General features: G+C 37.8%; 1 protein-coding gene across 1 annotated transcript in view; it reads right to left on the reverse strand.

Annotated features, from left to right (window-relative positions):
- Window positions 1-6,389: 6,389 nt before the first annotated feature.
- Window positions 6,390-22,925, reverse strand: part of LOC121872453 (glutaredoxin-3-like) — a gene marked incomplete at its 3' end in the record, with an annotated part of 52,349 nt that continues 35,813 nt past the window's right edge. The window contains 2 exon segments of the mRNA XM_042375219.1: window positions 6,390-6,496; window positions 11,605-11,732. Coding sequence (XP_042231153.1) covers window positions 6,390-6,496; window positions 11,605-11,732 — 235 coding nt within the window.

Genomic DNA, 22,925 nt, shown 5'->3' on the forward strand with positions numbered 1-22,925 from the left:
CTCGCTTAACTTAACACCTCGGGAAGTATCCTAATTTGATTAACGAATTGCCTCCATAAGGATCTTCAATTCGTTAATCTAAAAATTCGCTAACGAATCCCCAATTTAACCCACTAACATGTTTTCGCTTGCACTGACCGGCAACCAGCTTTTAGTATCAGTCCGCCAATACATTAATCGTTCTAGGCTTAAATTCCTTACTATTTTGTAAATATCAAAGCTTTATACTATTCAATAATTTTAAAAGTTTAATATTCAATTTTTAGTCATCATTTTAACAATTATTGAACGAAATTGAAGGTAAAGTGACTAGTTTAATGGCATGCATCCAGCCTCTTAACACAGCAAACAGGCGTCAGTCTCTCTGTTTTCACTGGGAGGTAACATCTTGCTTGAGACTCTCTCTTCAACTAAATGCTTTTTTTCAGTCAAGCAACATTTATCATTTTGAAATATATTTTATATTGATGAGAGTAATGCAGTGCAGCATTGATTTAAAGAAAATAATCTTGAATTAAACCAGAGAGCTAAAGTTTTATGGGTGAAATGGCACCATGGGGTGACTTCTCTTCCACCCCAATGCCTTTCTCTTCTTCCTTCTCCTCCACCCCATTCTAAATCCCATCATCATCATCATCATCCAGGAGCCTTCTACATACACACCTCAAAGTAAGTGAACTTTTCTACCATTTTGTTGAATTCTAGAAATTTTCGTGAGTTGAACCACTACCTAAAACCCATTGAAACAATGGTTTCGGGTTAACGAATCGCTTCGTTAACGGTAACGAATTTCTGGAACGGATTGAGCCTCGTTAACCGAGGGGCCACTGTACACATATTATTGCTATTATTATATTATATATATATATATATATATATATATATATATATATATATATATATATATATATATATATATATATATATATATATATATATATATATATATATATATATATATATATATATATATATATATATATATATATATATATATATATATATATATATATATATATATATATATATATATATATATATATATATATATATATATATATATATATATATATATATATATATATATATATATATATATATATATATATATATATATATATATATATATATATATATATATATACACACAGCTCGCCCATCACGCAGCCCTGCAATGAAAGGAGATAGAGAGAGGCATATAAGAGAGAGAGCATATGAGCATATATATATATATATATATATATATATATATATAAGAGCAGGCATATATACATATATACAGCAGGCAGCATATATGTTGCTATATGCTATATATATATATATATATATATATATATATATATATATATATATAATTGGTTCCAGGAACCTCGCCTGCTATAGCATTCGTTCGTTATAGGATTAATCCGTTCCAGGCCCCCAAATACAACCACTTAACACTGAAAAAATTCTGTGGAAAATGTAAAAAAATACGGTACTTTATCTTACCTTAGTGTTGTACAGCATGCAGGACAGGAGGCAGAGGGGGAGGGGGGAGGAGAGAATTATGGAGAAGAGGTGGAAGGAGAGGAGTCATTCTTCCTAGCCCTCTTTGGTGACTGTCTCACAGGCACTTTGTCTGTAGGTTCTTTTGTTACCTTTGTAAAGAAGGAATCCAGGGTTGGCTGCTTCAACCTTGATTTCTGGACCTTCCAAAAGTAGTTCATAACATTGTCATTAAACACACTGATGGCCTTTTGCACAGAACCAACATCAGGATGATAATCCTCAGCAAGCTTGGACAGTTTACTCCAGCAAAAGAACGCATCCTTGAGATCTTTGGCTGGAATGATGCGGCATTCCTCCTTGTCCTCATCCTCCCCTGACTCCTCAGAAGTTAAGCTCCGCTTCAGTGTCTCATTTTCCTCTTTGTGAAGCTCAAGCAGCTCCTCAGTGGAAATTCCTTACTGTGCTCTTCCACCAACTCCTCAACATCATCATCATCCACTTCCAGGCCCATGGAATTGCCCAGAGACACAATTTCATGAACAACAGCCTCTTCTTCAAACTCTTCGAAGCCTTCAAATTCTCTTTGAAGGACTCATTCAGGCCACAATGGCCTCCAAGCAGCACAAAGACACCTCACAGTAACCTCTTTCCAGGCTGAGGTAATTAAAATTACAGCGTCTGCTATATTGAAGTGACTCTTCCAAAATTCCTTCAAGCTAACATCACTGGAAGAAGTGGATGCAAAACATTTTCTAAACAGTGCCTTTGTGTACAACTTCTTAAAGTTAGAAATTACCTGTTGATCCATGGGCTGGATGAGAGGTGTTGTGTTGGGTGGCAAGAAGTGCACAGTGATGAAGTTGAACTCCTCTGGCAATTCAACCATCAAATTAGGAGGGTGGGCTGGTGCATTGTCCATCACCAACAAAGCTTTCAGTGGAAGATTGTTCTCCCTGAGGTATTCCCGAACACTGGGTCCAAACACCTTAATCATCCACTCAGAGAATAAATTCCTGGTCACCCAAGCCTTTGGGTTTGACCGCCACATAACACCAAGGCGGGTCTTCCTAATTTTTTTGAAAGCTCTGGGGTTTTCTGCGTGGTACACAAGGAGCGGCTTTATTTTGCAGTCACCAGAAGCATTAGCACAAAGAAGGAGGGTAAGCCTGTCTTTCATTGGCTTATGGCCAGGGACAGAAGTTTCCTCCCTTGTAATGTATGCACGGCGAGGCATTTTTTTCCAAAAAAGTCCAGTTTCATCACAGTTGAATACCTGCTGAGAAACAAAGCCTCCCTCTTTAATAATATTCAAAAAAATGTCATGGTGTTCCTGAGCTGCTTCCTTATCTGCACTAGCAGCATCACCATGTCCCACAACACTATGTATTTTATTTCTCCTTCTGAAACCAGTAAACCACCCCTTGGTACCCCTAAACACTGGCACATCACTATCACTTCCACTGGGAGTCTTGGCTTTAAGGTCCTCAAACAATTGTCTGGCCTTCTCACATATTATACCTTCACTAATGCTATCACCTGCCATTTCTTTCTCCTTTATCCACACTAAGAGTAAATTTTCCATCTCCTCAATCACATTACACCTTGCTTTGCTAAGTCTAGAGATTCCCTTAGCCACTCGCACAGTTTTCAACTCCTCTTTATTCTTCAAAATCGTACATATAGTCGATTTAGCCATCCCATATTCATCGCTAAGTTTCACAATGCTTGTTCCATTCTCACGTTTCTTTATGATTTCTTTCTTAGTTTCAAGAGTTATGAGCTTTCTCACTCACTTTGGACGATTAATTGTTACAATTGTACACTTGTATAACAAAATATTTATACAAATAACTCGTATTTCCACGTCAAAAGACGAAATTTCAACAATAACAGTGGTGCACTGGCTACACAATGAGACAAAGATGGCGCCTGACGCTCTTGTTGTGGGTCGCGGTACAACAATATTCATGCACCAGACGAAATAGTCCAGTATTCATCCGCGTTCGTTGTAGGAGTTGCGTTCTTTATAGCATTCTCAATTTTATAGGAATATTCGTAGTAGGATCCATTCGTTATAGCATACCCCACTGTACTTATTATCGAGTCACAATGTCACAATTTTTTTTGGTAATTCCCTTTAAAATGGCTGGCAAGCGTAAAAGTGAGAGTTCTCGGTGCTGAGAAGAAAAAGACACCCAGAAATTTATGTAAATCTACCCAAAGATACAGTTGAAAATTTTTTACATTATTAAAATGTACTATGTACTAAAATTTTTATCTCATGTGCAAAATATATGACATTTATATTCAAATTAATCACTATCTTATAAGAATTCCAGCAATGTAAATTATATTTTTCCCGGTCACTTCTATGACATTTTACAAGCAAAAAACAAAAACTCATCCAAAAGGACATAAATAGACAAATAAATACTTCACTAGACCTTCGGCGCCTAACTGTCAGACATGTCAGTCACCCCTCTCCACCCCCCCCTCCCAGTAAAGGTTTGGTGGTTATACAGTAGGCTTTAAGTCTTTATCTTATATAATATTACAGACTAAATTTAGGAGAATATAATTTACATTGCAGGAATCCTTGCAAGACAGAGAATAATTTGAATATAAACGTCATATATTTTGCACAAGAGACAAAAACTTAAGTACATTTAATAATGTAAAAAATTTCAACTGTATTTTTGGATAGATTTACATAAATTTCTTCATTTATTTTTATTCATTTACACGCACACACCATACTAAATGATTACAGTACTAAAATTGTTGTCTAGTGCAAACTATAGCTTGTTTATATTCAAATTAATCACTATCTTACAAGAATCCCAGCAATGTAAATTATATTCACCCAGGTTGTTTGGGTGGCAAATTATAAGAGAAAAGCTTCGTCACTCTTAAGGACTGATAAATAAACACAAAGACCTTCCCCACCAACTGTCAAACATATCACCTCACTTTCTGCTCCCTCCCTCTCCCCCATCTGCCCAGCCAGGGTTTTAGCTTTAATTTTTTATCTTCTATAATATCTCAGACTAAAGTTAGGAGAATATAATTTGCATTGCTGGAATCCTTGCAAGAAAGTGAATAATTTGAATATAAACGTCATATATTTTGCACAAGAGTTAAAAATTAATCACTGTAGCTGCACGTGAACCAGGTATATGCTGATAACCACAAGGAAAGAAGAAAACACGAAGTTCCCAAGCGCTTTCGTGTAATTCACAACTTCAGGGGTGAGTACAGACTAAGGAGAAGTACAAAACAAGGTGTATATATACAGAGGAGGGTGAGATCAGGTCCACAATGGTCAGGTATTAGGTAGTGACCCTACTAATCTTTGAAAAGCACTGCAACGGTCGGTAGTCAGGTCAGAGGGTAAGGTGACCCAACCTTGACACCTGGTTACAAATCTTCTTAATTACAAAATTGTCCAGTTTGTATATGCCATTACTCAAATTCATGTTGAATGCTTCGGTATGTTTAATAAGACTAGATTCTATAATGTTCCTACTGTCAATTGAATTACAAGGTAATAATGAGGAGGCATTATCCCAGTCAATGCAATGCTTATTATCCCTCAGATGAAGAAACAGAGCAGTGGATTCCTGGCCTGTCCTAACACTATATTTATGTTATTTAAGTCTAGTTACAAGATCTTTACCTGTCTGGCCGAAGTAAAACATATTACATTCCTTGCAAGGAACTTTATAAATGCAACCAATTGTGTTGTTGGGGGAGTTCTTGATTAACATTTGTTTAACAGTGCTTGAGTTTTTAAATGCCACATTGATATTCCAGGTTTTTAGTTGTAAAGGAATTTGAGAGAAATTTTTGTGAAATGGTAATACTTAGAGATTCTTATTGTCATAGGTGGGCTTGGGATCAGTTCTATAAAAAGATTTCTTAGTTCAGGCATTTGTCTATGAAAGATCTAGGGTATTTAAGGTTTGAGCCAATATTATAGATATACTGTATTTATATTCCTCATCAATGAATTCCGGGCTGCAAATTCTCAAAGCACGTAAAAACATTGTTGAAAAACCTGACTGTTTGACTCTATTATGGTGGGCAGAATAATAATGAATGTATGAACACACATTAGTAGGTTTTCTATAAATACTGAACTTAAAGGTGTTACCTATTCTGTGTATCAGACAGTCTAGGAATCGCAATTTACAGTCATGCTCTAATTCTACAGTGAATTTGATCGAGGGGGCTAAGTTATTAAGTTGTGGCAGGAAAGAGGATGTTAAAATTTTTAATATTTATCATACAAAGTAGATATAAATACGTGCCCGTACACGCGCAGTCTGGGGGAGGGAAGACGCTCGGGGGAACCAATCAATTATTTGTAGTTATAGACGAAGGGCATGGCTTATGGGCCAGGTTAGCGTGTAAAGGGTTTAGGACTCTAGAGCCGTGAGTGTTAATCACACGTCTGGCAGCGTGTGTCGGCAGCATCAACTTTCTCACAGTTGTTCATCCGAGTTTTATATTGTTTCATGTTCATTATTTTATTTTTTACCATAAATCCAATAAAAAAGAATTAATTGGATGGAAAAGACAGTGGTAATTAAATAATTAGGTTATTTTTCATAATTTCATAAGATTTCTAGGAGAATTAAGGAAGTTTGTACGTATTTAGCTAAACATGTATCAAGGAATAGGCTGAGGGAGGGGCTAAAAGAGCCCCATCCAGCACCAGGTAGGGTTAAGACATGTTGGGAAGGCTTTCTTTTTTCTTAGAAAATGTCTCAGCATTTACAATGGGAGTCTATGGTAAATTGGATGCAAATTACAAAAAATGCATTTTAAGAAAATCTTTTTCAGAAACAGAACCCTTTCATACCCAGCTTGAATGTTTACTTTCATAAAATTTGACTTACCTGTCCTCCAGCTTTTGCCTCTTCGGAAGCATGGGACCCAATTCCCCAGAACTATCCATCTCCTTTAAAATGTCTAAGCCTCCAACCAGCTCCCCATCAATGTACAGCTGAAAATCAAATGAATTTTAATATTAACTTAAAAGAATAAAAAGAGGTGAGTTACTGTACAGTTAAGTGCATGAGAAATACAAATTGGATAAGGTACTAACTGAGGTCTGGTGGAGTAGGTGAAGAGGGATGGCTAGAGATGCTGTGGATATATGAGGATGTGATGATGAAAGATGATGTACAGAGATAAAGTAGCAGATAAAGGGTGAATCTCTTTCAAGGTGAAGAAAGCTTTAACATACTTTACGAAGGAAAAAGGATGGGTTAAGCCGTAAAGGGGAAGGGAGAAGCAAAAAATATGTGCCATATACTAATGATGTACAAGATGACCTTTAAAGCTATTTTCTTCTTTTCTTTTTTAATTCTCCTCAAACTAGGAGTCATCTTACAATATATAATACAGTAAAGCCTCTGATAACAACGGTTCGACCAACAACTTTTCATATTTAAGACCCTAGTTAATTTAGGATCCAATTCAATTTACGTCCTTACAGTATTTCATTCGTATTTATGACCAAAATAAAATAAAAATGAAATAAAATTACATTTTCATATAAATAATAACTAAATCCCAATATGTATTATAAAAAAAAAATACTATAAAAAAAAGAAGAGCGCCTTGCGCAAAGCTGCCTGGCTAATGAGTGGTGATGCGCATCGCCAGTAAACAACAGTCGGAGCTTGGCGGTCCCTTTGTTTTCACGCATCTGAACAGGAACTGGAGAAAAACTTTCTCAGGTTTCTTACAGCATTTTTGCATCCCTATTCAACATGAGCAAGAGAGCAAGTGATGGAAGTGTTGTCTCAAAAGCTAACAGAAAGTGTATAAGCTTAGCCGAGGAACTAGATGTGTTAAAACGATACGAAAAAGGTGAGAGGTCTGTGGATATTATATGGAGCAGGCAATGAATATATTTTCTGAAGTGGATCCATTAACAGAACAAAGCATTAAAATTTAAATGAACTCAAATGGCCTCTACATAAAGATGTATAATGAGAAAAAAAGCAGCTGTGCAATGTCCTTTCGAGAGCTTTATTATTCGAAGGCCTAAACCATCAACTTCAGCTACACCATCAAATTCAGCATCATAAGCAGCTTCAACATCAACTTCAGGTTCTGTAACATTTTCAGCAACAGGTTTATGGAAAGCTACAGCTTCAGCCACAGTCGAACCTGATGAATTCGTTATCTGAGTAAAAACTTATGTTTTAGACTTTACCACCATTGGTGAGTTGAATTTTTGTTTTACATTCGTAAATATTATTTAAAACATATATGAACAGTAAATAAGTGTTGCTTTCATATTCATATGTAGAGAAACGACGATATTTTTTCACATGTACGCACTTACTGTTCATACGTTGGTGTTCCCAATCGTCTCGCTTTATTTAATTACCATTAATGGTTAGCTACTCCTAGTGTTCCATTTATTAACATTAAATGGCAATACTTAAAACATACATACAGGTATTTATTTTTTTTAAATTAAGTTCACTACATCTACAACCAGGGTCTTATTTTCTTCAGTTTCTTATGTAGAACCATCGTCACTCCCGAAAACAGTGCCGTCTTGTCTCCTCATGTGTGTTTTAATGTTTTACATATTATTAATGAATTGTATTGTTCATTTCACATATATAAACATTAATTCAATCAAATACATATTCAGTAATAAACAATGATAAATCTTTTGTACATATTCTTAAAAAGATAAATGACGCGGTATCCTTAACCCTTAGGCCCCGGGTGACGTTCCAGAACGTTTGCCTATTTTCCCACCATTTCTTGGGGCTTAATTTTGGAAATGTTTAATTTTTTCTGGGTTTAACCCCGCGAGGGGGGTACTGTCAGCAGCACTCTAACCCGGGGCTTAAGGGATAAATGCACACGTATATGTTGGAGGTCCCAATCCATCTCACTTTTTTTTCTTTGCCATTAGTGGTTAGCTTCTTCTTCTATTGTTCCATTTATTAACATTAACCTTTAAGCCCCGGGTTACGGTGCTGGTGACAGTACCCCCCACCCGGGGGTAAATCGAAAAAAATCTACTTTTCCAAAAATAATTCTTAACCTTTTAAAATGATAAAACAATAAAAATTAAGCAAGAACTATATATTGACCCTCTAGAAACTTGCGTGACCGTGCAGAGGAACGGAGGAGGGGGGGGGGAGATAAGAAGGCAATGTTGGTTTAACAGGTGACGCTCGTGGTCCCTACGCACTTAGCAGCTATTTTTAGCTCGCCTTTGTGTCCGAGGTGGCCAATAATGTAGGTATTTACTGATCTTAACACTTATTTGCAATAAATAATTCATTTAGAATATTTCATTTGCATAATTTTTCATAAAAGTGCTTGGCAACACTCGCCAGTCGGTCGCCAGTCTGCCTGGCTGTCTTTGTGTTTGGTAGAGCAAGTAATGCATAAAATAATAATCATTCCACAAATAAATACATTTAACATAATCATAGCATTATTTTCCAGTAATACTACACTACAATACAACTACACTACTTTTAGCAATATTACTTTGATACAACATGATAAAATGGACAAACAATGAAAATTAAACAAACAAAAGTAGGTAACTATGTTCAGGAAGCTTCCCTGTGGCCGAGTGTGTGGTGTGAGTGGCAAATAGTCACACTGGAACCTGATAACCTGCGCTGGGCATTTAAAGTGGCGGGAATAGGCGTGCGTTCTGGAACGTCACCCGGGTGCGCTGGACGAACGTTCTAGAACGTCACCAGGGGCCTATGGGTTAAATTTATATAAATTTTTTTGTACATTAATTTTACTACAGCTACAACCCAAAGGTCGTTCGTTAACCGAAAATTTTGTTAACCGAATCCATTGTTTCAATGGGATATTGGGTAATAGGTTCCAGCTCACCGAAAAGTACATATAAAGTAAAAAAAAAAAAAAAATGCAGTAAAGTACACTTACTTTGAGGTGTGCATATAGAAGGTTCCTGGTTGATGATGATGATGGGAATTAGAAGTGGGGGTGGAGGAGAAGGGAGAAGAGAAGAAAGTAGGGAGGGAGGAGAAATTACCTTTCAGGGGACCCATGCTTGATGCAGTAATTTCACCAATAAAATTTTAAGTTCACTAGGTGTAATTCAAGATTATTTCCTTTAAATCAACACTGCACTGCACTATATATTATCAATATGTTAACTAAAGTTTAGAATGACCAAGAATTTCAATGAAAAATGCAAAACTATTAAAGACACCAACAAAACAGATGCTCTCTCCACTGTTTTCTAAGTCCAACTGATGCTTTGTAATCGACTCGTGCATCTGATGGGTGCACAACAAACTAGTTCCCTGTACTGCATATATTATGAATATGTTAAATAAATGTTAAAATGACTCATAATTTTAATATAAAACTTGGAAAAATATTGAAGAGTAAAACCTTCTTGATATTGACTCCAATGGAAACGAATGTAAGCCTAGAACAGATTACTGTATTGGCGGACTAACCTACCAGCCAATGAGCAAGCCAAAACATATTGACATGTTTTCATAAGAATTCTGTTAATTAAATTTTTGTGCGTTAACCGAATTGAAGATTCTGATGGAAGGTAATTCGTTAACTGAAGCGTTCGTTAACCGAGGGACCACTGTATATTTTTTTTTTTAATTTCATGTTTGTTCAGATATTTTTCTGCAATTAATGTATTACCAAAAGAACTATTACATTTGGTGGCAGTACAGTGAGACGAATACAAAAACCAGTGAGACACTCAGAAATAATGTAAAAAATAAGCAATTCCAGTGACTTAAGTGGCACATTAAGTGAATCACCAACAAACAAGCATATACAAGAAAAATAAGTGGACAGTGGCTAGAAACACCTGCAAAATGTATACACAGAAAAACAGTGGTAACACACATTATAAAAAAGATTGCAAACACAGCAATCTAATACTCAGCTACACAACAGACTGAAGGTTACCCGACTGAACCCGAGAGCAGCCAAGCCTACCCGAGTGTGGGCTGAGATTACTACCAGACAACACTACATCACCGGAGTTTAGGAAGGTTGTGAAAGTGGTTCCAGACAAGCAAACAATCTCTTGCTTAAACAATCAAACCTCGTCAGTGCACAACAGAGATCAGCCCCAGGCTGATTGCAGCAAGAAGGTGTTAGAGATATACAATCTCCAATGAAAATTAAACTTGTACAGTGGTCCCTCAATTAACGAACACAATTGGTTCCACAGAGTCGGTTTTTAACCGAAAATTTTGTTAACTGAATCTATTATTTCAATGGGATATTGGGTAAATGGTTCCAACTCACAGAAAAAGTATACATAAAAAGTACTGTATACTGGGAATAGAACTGACAAAACATTAAATTAAAATAAATACAGTATACTGTACAATAATAAATAAAAAAAACAATAGAATACTGTATTTTAACTTACTTTGAGGTGTGTATGTCGTATTCCTGGCAGCTTTGTTTACATATCAAACAGCTGATTGTAGAGGCAGTCGATGATGACATGCCATATTCTTTACAGAGTACATTTATTCTAATGCCTTCTTCATGTTTCATAATAATTTCTGCACTGTATATTATCAATATGTTAATTAATTTCATAATGACCAATAATTCTAATGAAAAAATGCAAAAATATTCAAGAAACCAACAAACTCGATGTTCACTCCACCGTAAACAAAGTTAAACTGAGAAGCGTTGGTGGGTGATTCGATCAGCTGAAGGCACACAAAAACTGTTCCCTGAACAGTAATGTATATATTATCAATATGTTAACTAAATTTCAGAATGACCAATAATTTTAATATGAAAAATGCCAAAATATTCAAGAGCACAACTTTCTTGATATTTACTCCACTGGAAACGAATGTAAACATACAGTAGAACCGATTACTGTATTGGCGGACTAACCGATCAGCTGATGCGCACAACAAAGCGTGTTTCCCATAAGGCTGTCGTTAATCGAAGTTTTGTTCGTTAATGGAACTGAAAATCCTTAAGGGAGCTAATTCGTTAGCCAAAATTTCGTTAATTGAACCGTTCATTAATCGAGGGACCACTGTATATCATAAATTAGAAGTAAAACATAATTGGACAAACCTGTGGATATGTGGGCCAATTGGAGTAGGTTTTGAGGCCTTGACGAACTTCATCATCAGTGAGAATATCAAAGCTGGAATAATCAGCTTTATGTTTACTCAGTAGCTGGACAGTTGTGCGGCTGAATCCTATAAAAAAAAAATAAATAAATAATCAGTAGAAACGCATAAAAATATTAGCAAATACATCTTTACAAAAATACCAGATTTTATAAACACAACATTAGGAGCAACAGAGAATTTTTTTTATTTACAATTGGATTCTTTGCTTTTTGATAATTTCATTGCTGGGTGCAAATAGGGATTATACCTTGTAGCAAATGTGGACAGAAGACTGCTGCAAGAAATATGTGAATGGCTATTAGAATGTTTGGGGTGTTTCACTGGGATAGTACCTCCATTTATGGGATGATCATGTCCATAGCTGTGGGGTAATTCTCTAGAGTGCTTTGTCCCCACACCAGCACCCAAATCTCACTTGTGGCTCCTAGAAACTGAATGTGTGCTTCAGCAGCCACAACCTAGACAACTCCCTCGGCCAGGAGGCTAAACCAGGTAAAGGTAGCTCTGCACACAAAGTCTTTGGTGGCCTTCAGAACTTTCAAGTGTTGGGCCTTGGAGAGGGCATTAAATCAGGGTGGTGTCTCAAGACACCCAAGAAGGCACCAGTCATCCTCTACAGCTGATCCACGCTCCTGGTCATCTCAATCAATCCATGCAGAAGTCAGTCTCATCTAAATCAAACCTCATGAATAGGTTCCCCACTCATATCTTTTGTCATCCCCCTTGCAGCTTTATCATTCATTCACCACCATTATTCCAATGCCCTTTGGCAAGGTGCCAGTAATTACAGGTGCAGACAAAGATGATGTTGGACATTGCTGGTACCTAAATCATGAACCTGCACACAGGCTGCTCAGGACTCTGGTTGTTGGACACTGAAATTGGGTAGCACTGTCCGGCACTATCCTGAGTGTCTAACAAGACCTATTTAGGAATGCACTGGTCACCCCCACTTGAGGGAAGAGCTTAGAAAAGATAAACTAAAAATTAGCCACTCCATTCCTTGCATAGATAGCTGATGAGTCATATCTATACATGGTAGGAACACAACAAAGGAAAGTCATCTCTCTACATAGTAGGAACAAAAAACGAAAGTCACCTCTCTACATGGTAGGAACACAACAAAGGAAAGTCACCTCTCTACATGGTAGGAACACAACAAAGGAGTCACATCTCTACATAGTAGGAACACAACAAAGGAAAGTCACCCCTCTACATGGTAGGAACACAACAAAGGAAAGTCACCCCTCTACATGGTAGGAACACAACAAAGGAAAGTAACCTCTCTACATGGTAGGAACACAACAAAGGAAAGTCACTTCTCTACATGGTAGGAACACAACAAAGGAAAGTCACCTCTCTACATGGTAGGAACACAACAAAGGAAAGTCACCTCTCTACATGGTAGGAACACAACAAAGGAAAGTCACCTCTCTACATGGTAGGAACACAACAAAGGAAAGTCACCTCTCTACATAGTAGGAACACAACAAAGGAAAGTCACCCCTCTACATGGTAGGAACACAACAAAGGAAAGTCACCTCTTTACATGGTAGGAACACAACAAAGGAAAGTCACCTCTTTACATGGTAGGAACACAACAAAGGAAAGTCACCTCTACATGGTAGGAACACAACAAAGGAAACCTCTCTACATAGTAGGAACACAACAAAGGAAAGTCACCCCCTCTACATGGTAGGAACACAACAAAGGAAAGTCACCTCTTTACATGGTAGGAACACAACAAAGGAAAGTCACCTCTTTACATGGTAGGAACACAACAAAGGAAAGTCACCTCTTTACATGGTAGGAACACAACAAAGGAAAGTAACCTCTCTACATGGTAGGAACACAACAAAGGAAAGTCACCCCTCTACATGGTAGGAACACAACAAAGGAAAGTCACCTCTCTACAAGGTAGGAACACAACAAAGGAAAGTCACCCCTCTACATGGTAGGAACACAACAAAGGAAAGTCACCTCTCTACATGGTAAACACAACAACACCTCTCTACATGGTAGGAACACAACAAAGGAGTAACATGGTAGGAACACTCTCTCTACATGGTAGGAACACAACAAAGGAAAGTCACCTCTCTACATGGTAGGAACACAACAAAGGAAAGTCACCTCTCTACATGGTAGGAACACAACAAAGGAAAGTCACCTCTCTACATAGTAGGAACACAACAAAGGAAAGTCACACACACAAAAAAGGAAAGTCACCTTTTACATGGTAGGAACACAACAAAGGAAAGTCACCTCTTTACATGGTAGGAACACAACAAAGGACCTCTTTACATGGTAGGAACACAACAAAGGAAAGTAACCTCTCTACATGGTAGGAACACAACAAAGGAAAGTCACCCTCTACATGGTAGGAACACAACAAGGAAGTCACCTTTACATGGTGGAACACAACAAGGAAAGTCACCTCTTTACATGGTAGGAACACAACAAAGGAAAAGTCACCCTCTTTACATGGTAGGAACACAACAAAAAGTAACCTCTCTACATGGTAAAGGAACACCTCTACATGGTAGGAACACAACAGGAAAGTCACCTCTACATGGTAGGAACACAACTCACCTCTACATGGTAGGAACACAACAAAGGAAAGTCCACCCTCTACATGGTAGGACACAACAAAGGGAAAGTCACCCCTCTACATGGTGGGAACACAACCTTTTACATGGTAGGAACACAACAAGGAAAGTCACCCCTCTACATGGTAGGAACACAAAGGAGTCACCTCTACATGGGAGGAACACAACAAAGAATGTAGAACACAACAAAGGAAAAGCACTCTACATGGTAGGAACACAACAAAGGAAAGCACCCCTGCATGGTGGGAACACAACAAAGGGGTGCCACTCTACATGGTAGGAACACAACAAAAGGAAAGTCACCTCTACATGGTAGGAACACATTGGTAGGAACACAACAAAGGAAGAAATTCTCTTTACATGGTAAAAGTCACCCTCTACATGGTAGGAACACAACAAAGGTGAAGTCACCTCTCTACATGGTAGGAACACACACAAGGAAAGTCACCTCCACATGGTAGGAACACAACAAAGGAAAGTCACCTCTGCTACATGGTAGGGAACACAACAAAGGAAAGGTCACCCCTCTACATGGTGGAACACAACAAAGGAGTCACCTACATGGTAGGAACACAACAAAGGAGTCACCTCTCTGCATGGTGGGAACACACAACAGAAAGTCACCCTCTACATGGTAGGAACACAACAAAGGAAAGTCACCTCACATGGTAGGAACACAACAAAGTCACAACAAGGAGTCACCTCTGCATGGTGGGAACACAACAAAGGAAGTGGTGGTAGGAACACAACAAAGGAAAGTCTTTACATGGTAGGAACACAACAAAGGAAAGTCTACCTCTCTTACATGGTAGGAACACAACAAGGGAAAGTCACCTCTCTACATGGTAGGAACACAACAAAGGAATCACCTCTCTACATGGTAGGAACACAACAAAGGAGTCACCTCTCTACATGGTAGGAACACAACAAATGAAAGTCACCTCTCTACATGGTAGGAACACAACAAAGGAAAGTCACCCCTCTACATGGTAGGACCACAACAAAGGAAAGTCACCTCTCTACATGGTAGGAACACAACAAAGGAATCACCTCTCTACATGGTAGGAACACAACAAAGGAGTCACCTCTCTACATGGTAGGAACACAACAAATGAAAGTCACCTCTCTACATGGTAGGAACACAACAAAGGAGTCACCTCTCTACATGGTAGGAACACAACAAAGGAGTCACCTCTCTACATGGTAGGAACACAACAAATGAAAGTCATCTCTCTAAGTGGCAAGAATGCAACAAAGGAAAGCTCCACTCCTCTGTCTGGTAACATGGAACATTAGAACACTACTTGACAGAGGCTTGCAAAATGGGCTAGTAAGGAATTGATATAGCAGCTCTCAGCGAAAGTCACCTTGGTGACGAAGCCACTTGACCAAGGTCTGAGCATGGTACATGTTCTTTTGGAGGGGGAAGAGGAGAAATGAAGATGTTATTCATGGTTCCAGTTTTGCCACCCATACTTCCATCGTCAATAAGTTTACTGAACTATCCAGAGTCATCAGCAAAAGCATGAGGCCCTGCAGGCTCCACCTTCATGGGACATTTTCACTACTGTCATTAGTGCCTATACACCAATACTATATACACTCCCCTAGACAAAAAGGAAGATTTTTATGAAAACTTGGCATCACAGTTACAAATATCCTACCAGCAGATCAACTGATCCTGCTGGGCAACTTTAATGCTCACCATAATGTATCACTCTATGGTCCAGTGTTAACAAGTGCAACAGAGTTGGAAACTGGAATGCCCATGGAGGGCTATTGCTCACCCTTGATGCAAACACAATTTTCTGTCAGCCCAACAAACATAAGACATCATGGCAGCACCCACGATCTAAACACTGGCACCTCTTCAGTTTTATAATCATATGACAATGTGATATCCAAATTACAAGGGAAATGCACAGACCAGATTGTTGGATGGAGCACTGTCTTATCCCCACATACCCAAACACCATCATATAGTGATAATATAGTGAGAGTATCCCTTCTTCTAAGAGATGAGAAGTATTTTCCTAGGACTGTTTACATCCAATTTCTACATCATGTTACAGTATTTTTCGGCTTAAAAGACGCACTTTTTATGACAAAAATATACCTCGAAAATTACCATGCATCTTCCAGGACACTAGTCGATGAGTTGTAGCAGAGGTTTTTGAAATCAGCCCCTTACAAAGACTGTTACCTCATTACAGTACTTAACAATTACAAGTATTCTCTATACAGTACAGTGAGTTCTGCTATAACGCGTGTTTTTATAACACGAATTGGCTAGAACGCGATTTATGAATAGAAGAACGATATTTGTAAAACGAAAACGCTTGTTTGATGTAAAGCGATTTTTGCTTACTATTTCTCCAATTTTGTGGTACAGGTTGTACCTCTCTAGTCCGGCATTCTGTGGTCCGGAAACTCCCGTGGTCCAGAACGATTTTAGTTTGTACAATAGGTAGATATTATTATTTATTTTTTTTATATATATAACTTATCTGAATTAATATTATTACAGGAGTATTAAATTTTTGCCCCTCAGGCCCCAATGTGGGTCAGTGACCTATGCCCGAGTGGGCTAATCCCCGCAAAAAAAGCAACATGAAAGCCGCGGGAAATTAAGGTTTGTTTACATCCAGCAGTTCGGCTGCTCTCTCTCTCTGCTTGTCTATACAGAGTACAACATTTAACCCTTCAATATATATGAGCAGTAAATAAGTGTTGCTTTCATATTCTTATGTAGAGTAATGACGATATGTTTTCACATGTGAGCACTTACATACGAGATCTCTCTTTTTTCTTCACCATTATCGTTAGCTACTTCTATTGTTCCATTTATTAACATTAAATAACATTACTTAAAACGACCATATTAATTTTACTACAGCTACAACCAGTCTTATTTTCTTCAGTTTTATATGTAGAACCAGTCAGTCACTGGTTTTGTAATCAATGAAAACAATGCTGTGTCATTTCCTTGTGTGTTTTAATATTCTACATATTATTAATGAATTGTATTGCTCATTTTGCACACAAACATTAATTCAATAAAAGAGACATTCAGTAATAAACAATAATGAATCTTTTGTACATAAGAGAAATGACACTGTTTACACGATTATGCACGTCGTCTGCACGTTGGCGGGCCATTCAAACCCGTCGAAATTCAAGTTTCCGCATTCAAATTTTTTTTCTTTTTTGTGTGTGTTCTAATAAAATACGTTGAATTAAAAACTCGCGAAATTTGAGAAGCTACTATACAACATTTAACCCCTCAATAAGTCTTAAAAGAGAACATGATGCAGAGAAAGTGGTGCTAGTGCTTCCAAGCATAAGCACAAGTCACTATCTATCCAGGAAAAGGGTGAATTTCCATGGTCCGGCACCGGTCAGGTCCCGAGGTTGCCGGACTAGAGAGGTACAACCTGTATTAACTGTGAATATGGTAAAGAAGAATATCTCCAAGAAGCGTTCTGGTGATCGCATTCCCGGTGATGATTATAAAAGAAAGGCTATAACACTTGAAGAGAAGCTCGATTTTATCAACCTCAAAATCACTCTTCTCCCCCCATCAAGTTATACAGTCGGCCCTTCACATACGCGGGTTTAGCATTCATGGATTCGCAAATACGCGGATTGCCCCGCCGGAGGAATATTCTGTACACTGAAGTACATTCAAATCGCGCACGGCACCGAACACTGCACACCGCCCGCTCCCGCTACCTCACACACACACATATAGCGCGTCGTCACCCCACCCCGCGCTCCCTCACTCAGTCAGCTTCGCTGTAACCACGCTTGTGTTAACATCAGCATTGTAGTTGCAAAAATATTACATTCCGTGAATGTATTCTATCAAGCACAAAATGAATAGAATATCACTAATATAACAGTATTTTAACCGAAAACTATTCAAAAAACGAGTAACATATCTTGAACATCGGAAGGTTAGGTAAAGTCTTTTGTTTTCATGTAGTTTATCCTAATATACATTGAAATACATTATGTTCCAGCAAAACTACTATATATTTCTGAGAATATGGAAATATAATATATTTGCTGAAATGACGTACGTATTACAGTGGAAAGTGACGAAAGCAATGACTTTCGCTTTCTTTCGTTCAAAAGATGTTACCATAATCGCTTTTCGAATGGTTTTCGGTAAAAAACTGTTGTATTACAATAATATTCTATCCTAATTCACTTGTAATGCAACAGTTTTTTAACTGAAAACCATTCAAAAAGCAATTACGGTAACATCTTTTGAACGAAAGAAAGCGAAAGTCATTGTTTTCGTCACGATTTTATCCTACTTTCCACTGTAATACGTACGTCATTTCAGCAAAAATATTACATTTCCGTGAATGTAGTATATCAAGCACAATATGAATAGAATATCATTGTAATATTACAGTATTTTAACCGAAAACTATTAAAAAACGAGTAACATATCTTGAACATCGGAAGGTTAGGTAAAGTCTTTTGTTTTCGTCATGTATTTTATCCTATTTTACATTGAAATACACCACGTTTCAGCAAAACTACTATTTATTTCTGAGAATATTGAAATGTAATATTTCTGCTGAAATGACTTATGTATTACAGTAGAAAGTGACAAAAGCAATGACTTTCGTTTTCTTTCGTTCAAAAGATGTTACCGTAATCGCTTTTCGAATGGTTTTCAGTTAAAAAACTGTTGCATCACAAGTGAAATAGGATAGAATATTATTGTAATACAGGCATCCCCCGAGTTACGGAAGGGTTCCGTTTCCGGAAAATTGACCGTATCGCGAAATTCCGTAACGCGAAACCTATTTTCCCATTGATTTCCATTATAAAACTGGAGATGCGTTCCTAAGGAATTTTTTCGGCCCAAAAAAAGTAATTCAAGCACTTTTATAAATGAAAATAAACATTTATAAACACATACAATACAGTAAATTAAATAATTTATGATATACCTTCTTAAAACACCAATTTAGGGGTTAATATTGCATAATATTGCATTATACAGCTATGTGTATGTTTATTTGAGTGCCCCGTCATAGGAGTCCGTTTTCTCTCACTTCAGGACGCCTGAGTCATCCGTTTTCTCTTAATCTTAAGAGTGCACCAGGGACTACTGTATTATTTTTTAGTGGTGACACAGTATTTGATATTGCAACTGGGGTTGCAATTGTTGAGGCAACTTAGGTATGTCTGATTACAGTTGGAATATTCAAAATCCATTGTGAGTGATGTTTAAAGCTTCAACTGTCTTTATGGTTGGTAAAACTTGTCAAGTCTGTCAGTCTGAATGGCATGTGTGAGGCCTTGTGTTTGTTAAAATTTACCCCAATTTCCGTAAGGGCGAATTTACGGGCCGTAACGCGAAATTATTGGCCATAATTTACAAATTCCGTAGGAGCGAAATTCCGTAACCCGGGCTTCCATAACGCAAGGGGTGCCTGTACAACAGTTTTTTAACTGAAAACCATTCGAAAAGCGATTACGGTAACATCTTTTGAACGAAAGAAAACGAAAGTCATTGCTTTCGTCACTTTCCACTATAATACATGTCATTTCAGCAGAAATATTACATTTCCACATTCTCAGAAATAAATACAGTACAGTCGGCCCTTAACATACGCGGGTTTATAATACACGGATTTGCAAATACGCGGATTGCCCCGCCGGAGGAATATTCTGTACATTGAAGTACATTCAAATCGCGCGCCATTCAACTCACGCGCAGCACCGAACACAGGACACCGCCCGCTCCCGCAGCCTCACACACACACACACACGCATAGCTCTCCCTCACTCAGTCAGTCTCGCTGTAACCACGCTTGTGTTGACATCAGCATTGTAGTTGCAAAAATATTACATTTCCGTGAATGTATTATATCAAGCACAGTATGAATAGAATATCACTAATATAAGAGTATTTTAACTGAAAACTACTAAAAAAACGAGTAACATATCTTGAACATCGGAAGGTTAGGTAAAGTCTCTTATTTTTGTCATTGTATTTTATCCTATTTTACATTGAAATACATCACGTTTCAGCAAAACTACTATTTATTTCTGAGAATATATTCATTCAGGCACAGTTTAGGTAAAATATACATGAGCTGTAACATTTTTTTAATTGAAAACGATTTGAAAAACACGTACCCTCTAGCCCTGTTTAAGGAGGAGACTGGGAGGAGCTGTTTGGTGCTTAAGACAATGACAAGGAAAATGATTTTGATGGATTTTAATGGAAATATTCAGAAAGACCCTGGCACTGTCAAGGAAAGTGGCTGCTGAAGGCTTCCAGGACATGGCAGAGGACGAGATTAGGGAGCTAATTGAAGAGCACAAAACTGAGCTGACCGAGGAGGATCTACAGGAGTTAGTAGACTCAGGCAAGGAAGAGGAAGCGAAAGGGAAAGAGGATGAGGAAGAGGAAGAGCACCAAGAAATAACGTTGGAGAAGTTGGGGGAGATGACCAGGAATATTGAGGGACTGAAAAACCTGGCCTATAGTATGGACCCCTCCATGGTGCGTGCCCTGAAATTCATGCGAGGGATGGATGACGTTTTCGCTCCATACAAAAACATCATGGAAGAAATGAATGAAAGAGACGACAACTCCCCATCACCATGTTCTTTGATCGCCGAAGGAGAGATTTAACACCAATCACTGGCGGCAGTGAGCAAGCAGCTGAATCCACCGTCGCCCCCACTTCACCACCCGTTATGGAATTGAGTGACGATGAGCCCGATGACCCCCATCCTGTCGCCGAGGATAGGAACTGTACAGTAAAGTGAAATTTTTATCTCTTTTTTTTTAATAGCTTTTCTTGCCATGTTTATTGTTTGTAAAAATGCACAGCACAGTACAGTTCAGTACTGTACATAGGAAGTGGAGGTGCAGTTATTCACAAAACATTTGTGTTTGTTGTCGGCAGTAGTGACGGTGAGGAGGTGGAGGAGGCGGAGGAGGCGGAGGAGGGAGCGAGTTGGGAGGAGTGGTAACCTTGGACACGGGAGCAGGAACGAGATGCCAGCCAGTACATTACGGGTGTATTAATTGTTTTTATAGCTATTTTTGCATTTTAATATTAAATACTGTACATTACGTTTCAACAAAACTACCATTTATTTCTGAGAACATGGAAATGTAATATTTTTGCTGAAATGATGTACGTATTACAGTAGAAAGTGACGAAAGCAATGACTCGCTTTCTTTCGTTCAAAAAATGTTACCGTAATCGCTTTTCGAATGGTTTTCAGTTGTGGGATTATAAGGCTAATGATAGGATAGAATATTATTGTAATACAGTACGAGTACAACAGTTTTTTAACTGAAAACCATTCGAAAAGCGATTACAGTAAAATCTTTTGAATAACGAAAGAAAGCAAAAGTCATTGTTTTCGTCATAATTTTATCTCACTTTCCACTGTAATATGTTCGTCATTCCAGCAAAAATATTACATTTCTATATTTATTTCTGAGAATACGTATATTCATTCAGTCACAGTTAAGGTAAAATATACTTGTGATGTAATATTTTAATGAAAATACGGTATCGTAGTTTTCTTTTGTTTCAAATTTAATTAACAAAGATTGATGTTTCAAATGTAATGAACAAAAATTTATGTCCAGTATCTATAAATAAACTTTAATAAATGAATACTTTATGTTTTACATCGTCCTGTGCTACCATACCATGGATTTGGCTACTTTGGGCTTGCTATGATGACAAGAGATCTGCCCTGGCAACTGTACCGACACTCACAGCTGGTGGTGCGTTGGTGCATCGTTTCCATTGTTTACTGGTAGTTACTGGTAAATATTTTTCAACCTAACGAAACTATTACCCTTTTAGAGGTCCCCCAATTTTTTGCAAAATAATTTGGTCTTAAAAACTCGAACTACACACAGGTATATACGGTAAATAAGGACATGGGGGCCCAGGGGTTTTTTAGGGGGGGGCAGCAAAAGCACACGGATTTTTAACATTCACGGGTATCTCTGTTACCTAACCCCCACGTATGTTAAGGGCCGACTGTATATATATATACACCAAAACTCATAAATCACTTCTGCAATGTGATACAAGTGATTAACTTATATTTCTTGTGCAAAATATATGAAGTTTATATTCAAATTATTAGCTGTCTTACAAGGATTCTAGCAATGCAATTTATATTCTGCTAACTTTAGTCTGAGACATTTTATAAGATCAAAACTTCAAGCCTAAAAACCACAGTCACTCTTACAGGAAGTCAGAGGGGAGTTGATTTATTATGACAGCTGGGCCTGAGCCAGACAAGGGTTACCAGTGGTATTTATTTATCTGTCATATAGGGGGAGTCTATGTTTTTCTCTCGTGCCCGGGTGGGCTAATCCCCGTAAAAAAAATATATATAAATAAATAAAATACTTTATTAGTAAATTGTGAGTATTACCGCTCCTCCCCCCTCTAATAATTGCTTCCCAGAAAAAACTGTAACTCACGTGCCTAGCTCGAGTCTACCGTGCTACCTAACACTGTTAATGATATAAGTTATATTCTAACAAAAGCCTGGGTGGTGGCAGTCTACCTTTGTGAGTACAGTATAATAATTATTATAATAGGTGTTGTTTTCCCAGGTTAATCCATTGAATAGAATA

Source organism: Homarus americanus, unplaced genomic scaffold, assembly GCF_018991925.1.
Source record: "Homarus americanus isolate GMGI-L3 unplaced genomic scaffold, GMGI_Hamer_2.0 scaffold11302, whole genome shotgun sequence".
Classification (NCBI taxonomy): domain Eukaryota; kingdom Metazoa; phylum Arthropoda; class Malacostraca; order Decapoda; family Nephropidae; genus Homarus; species Homarus americanus.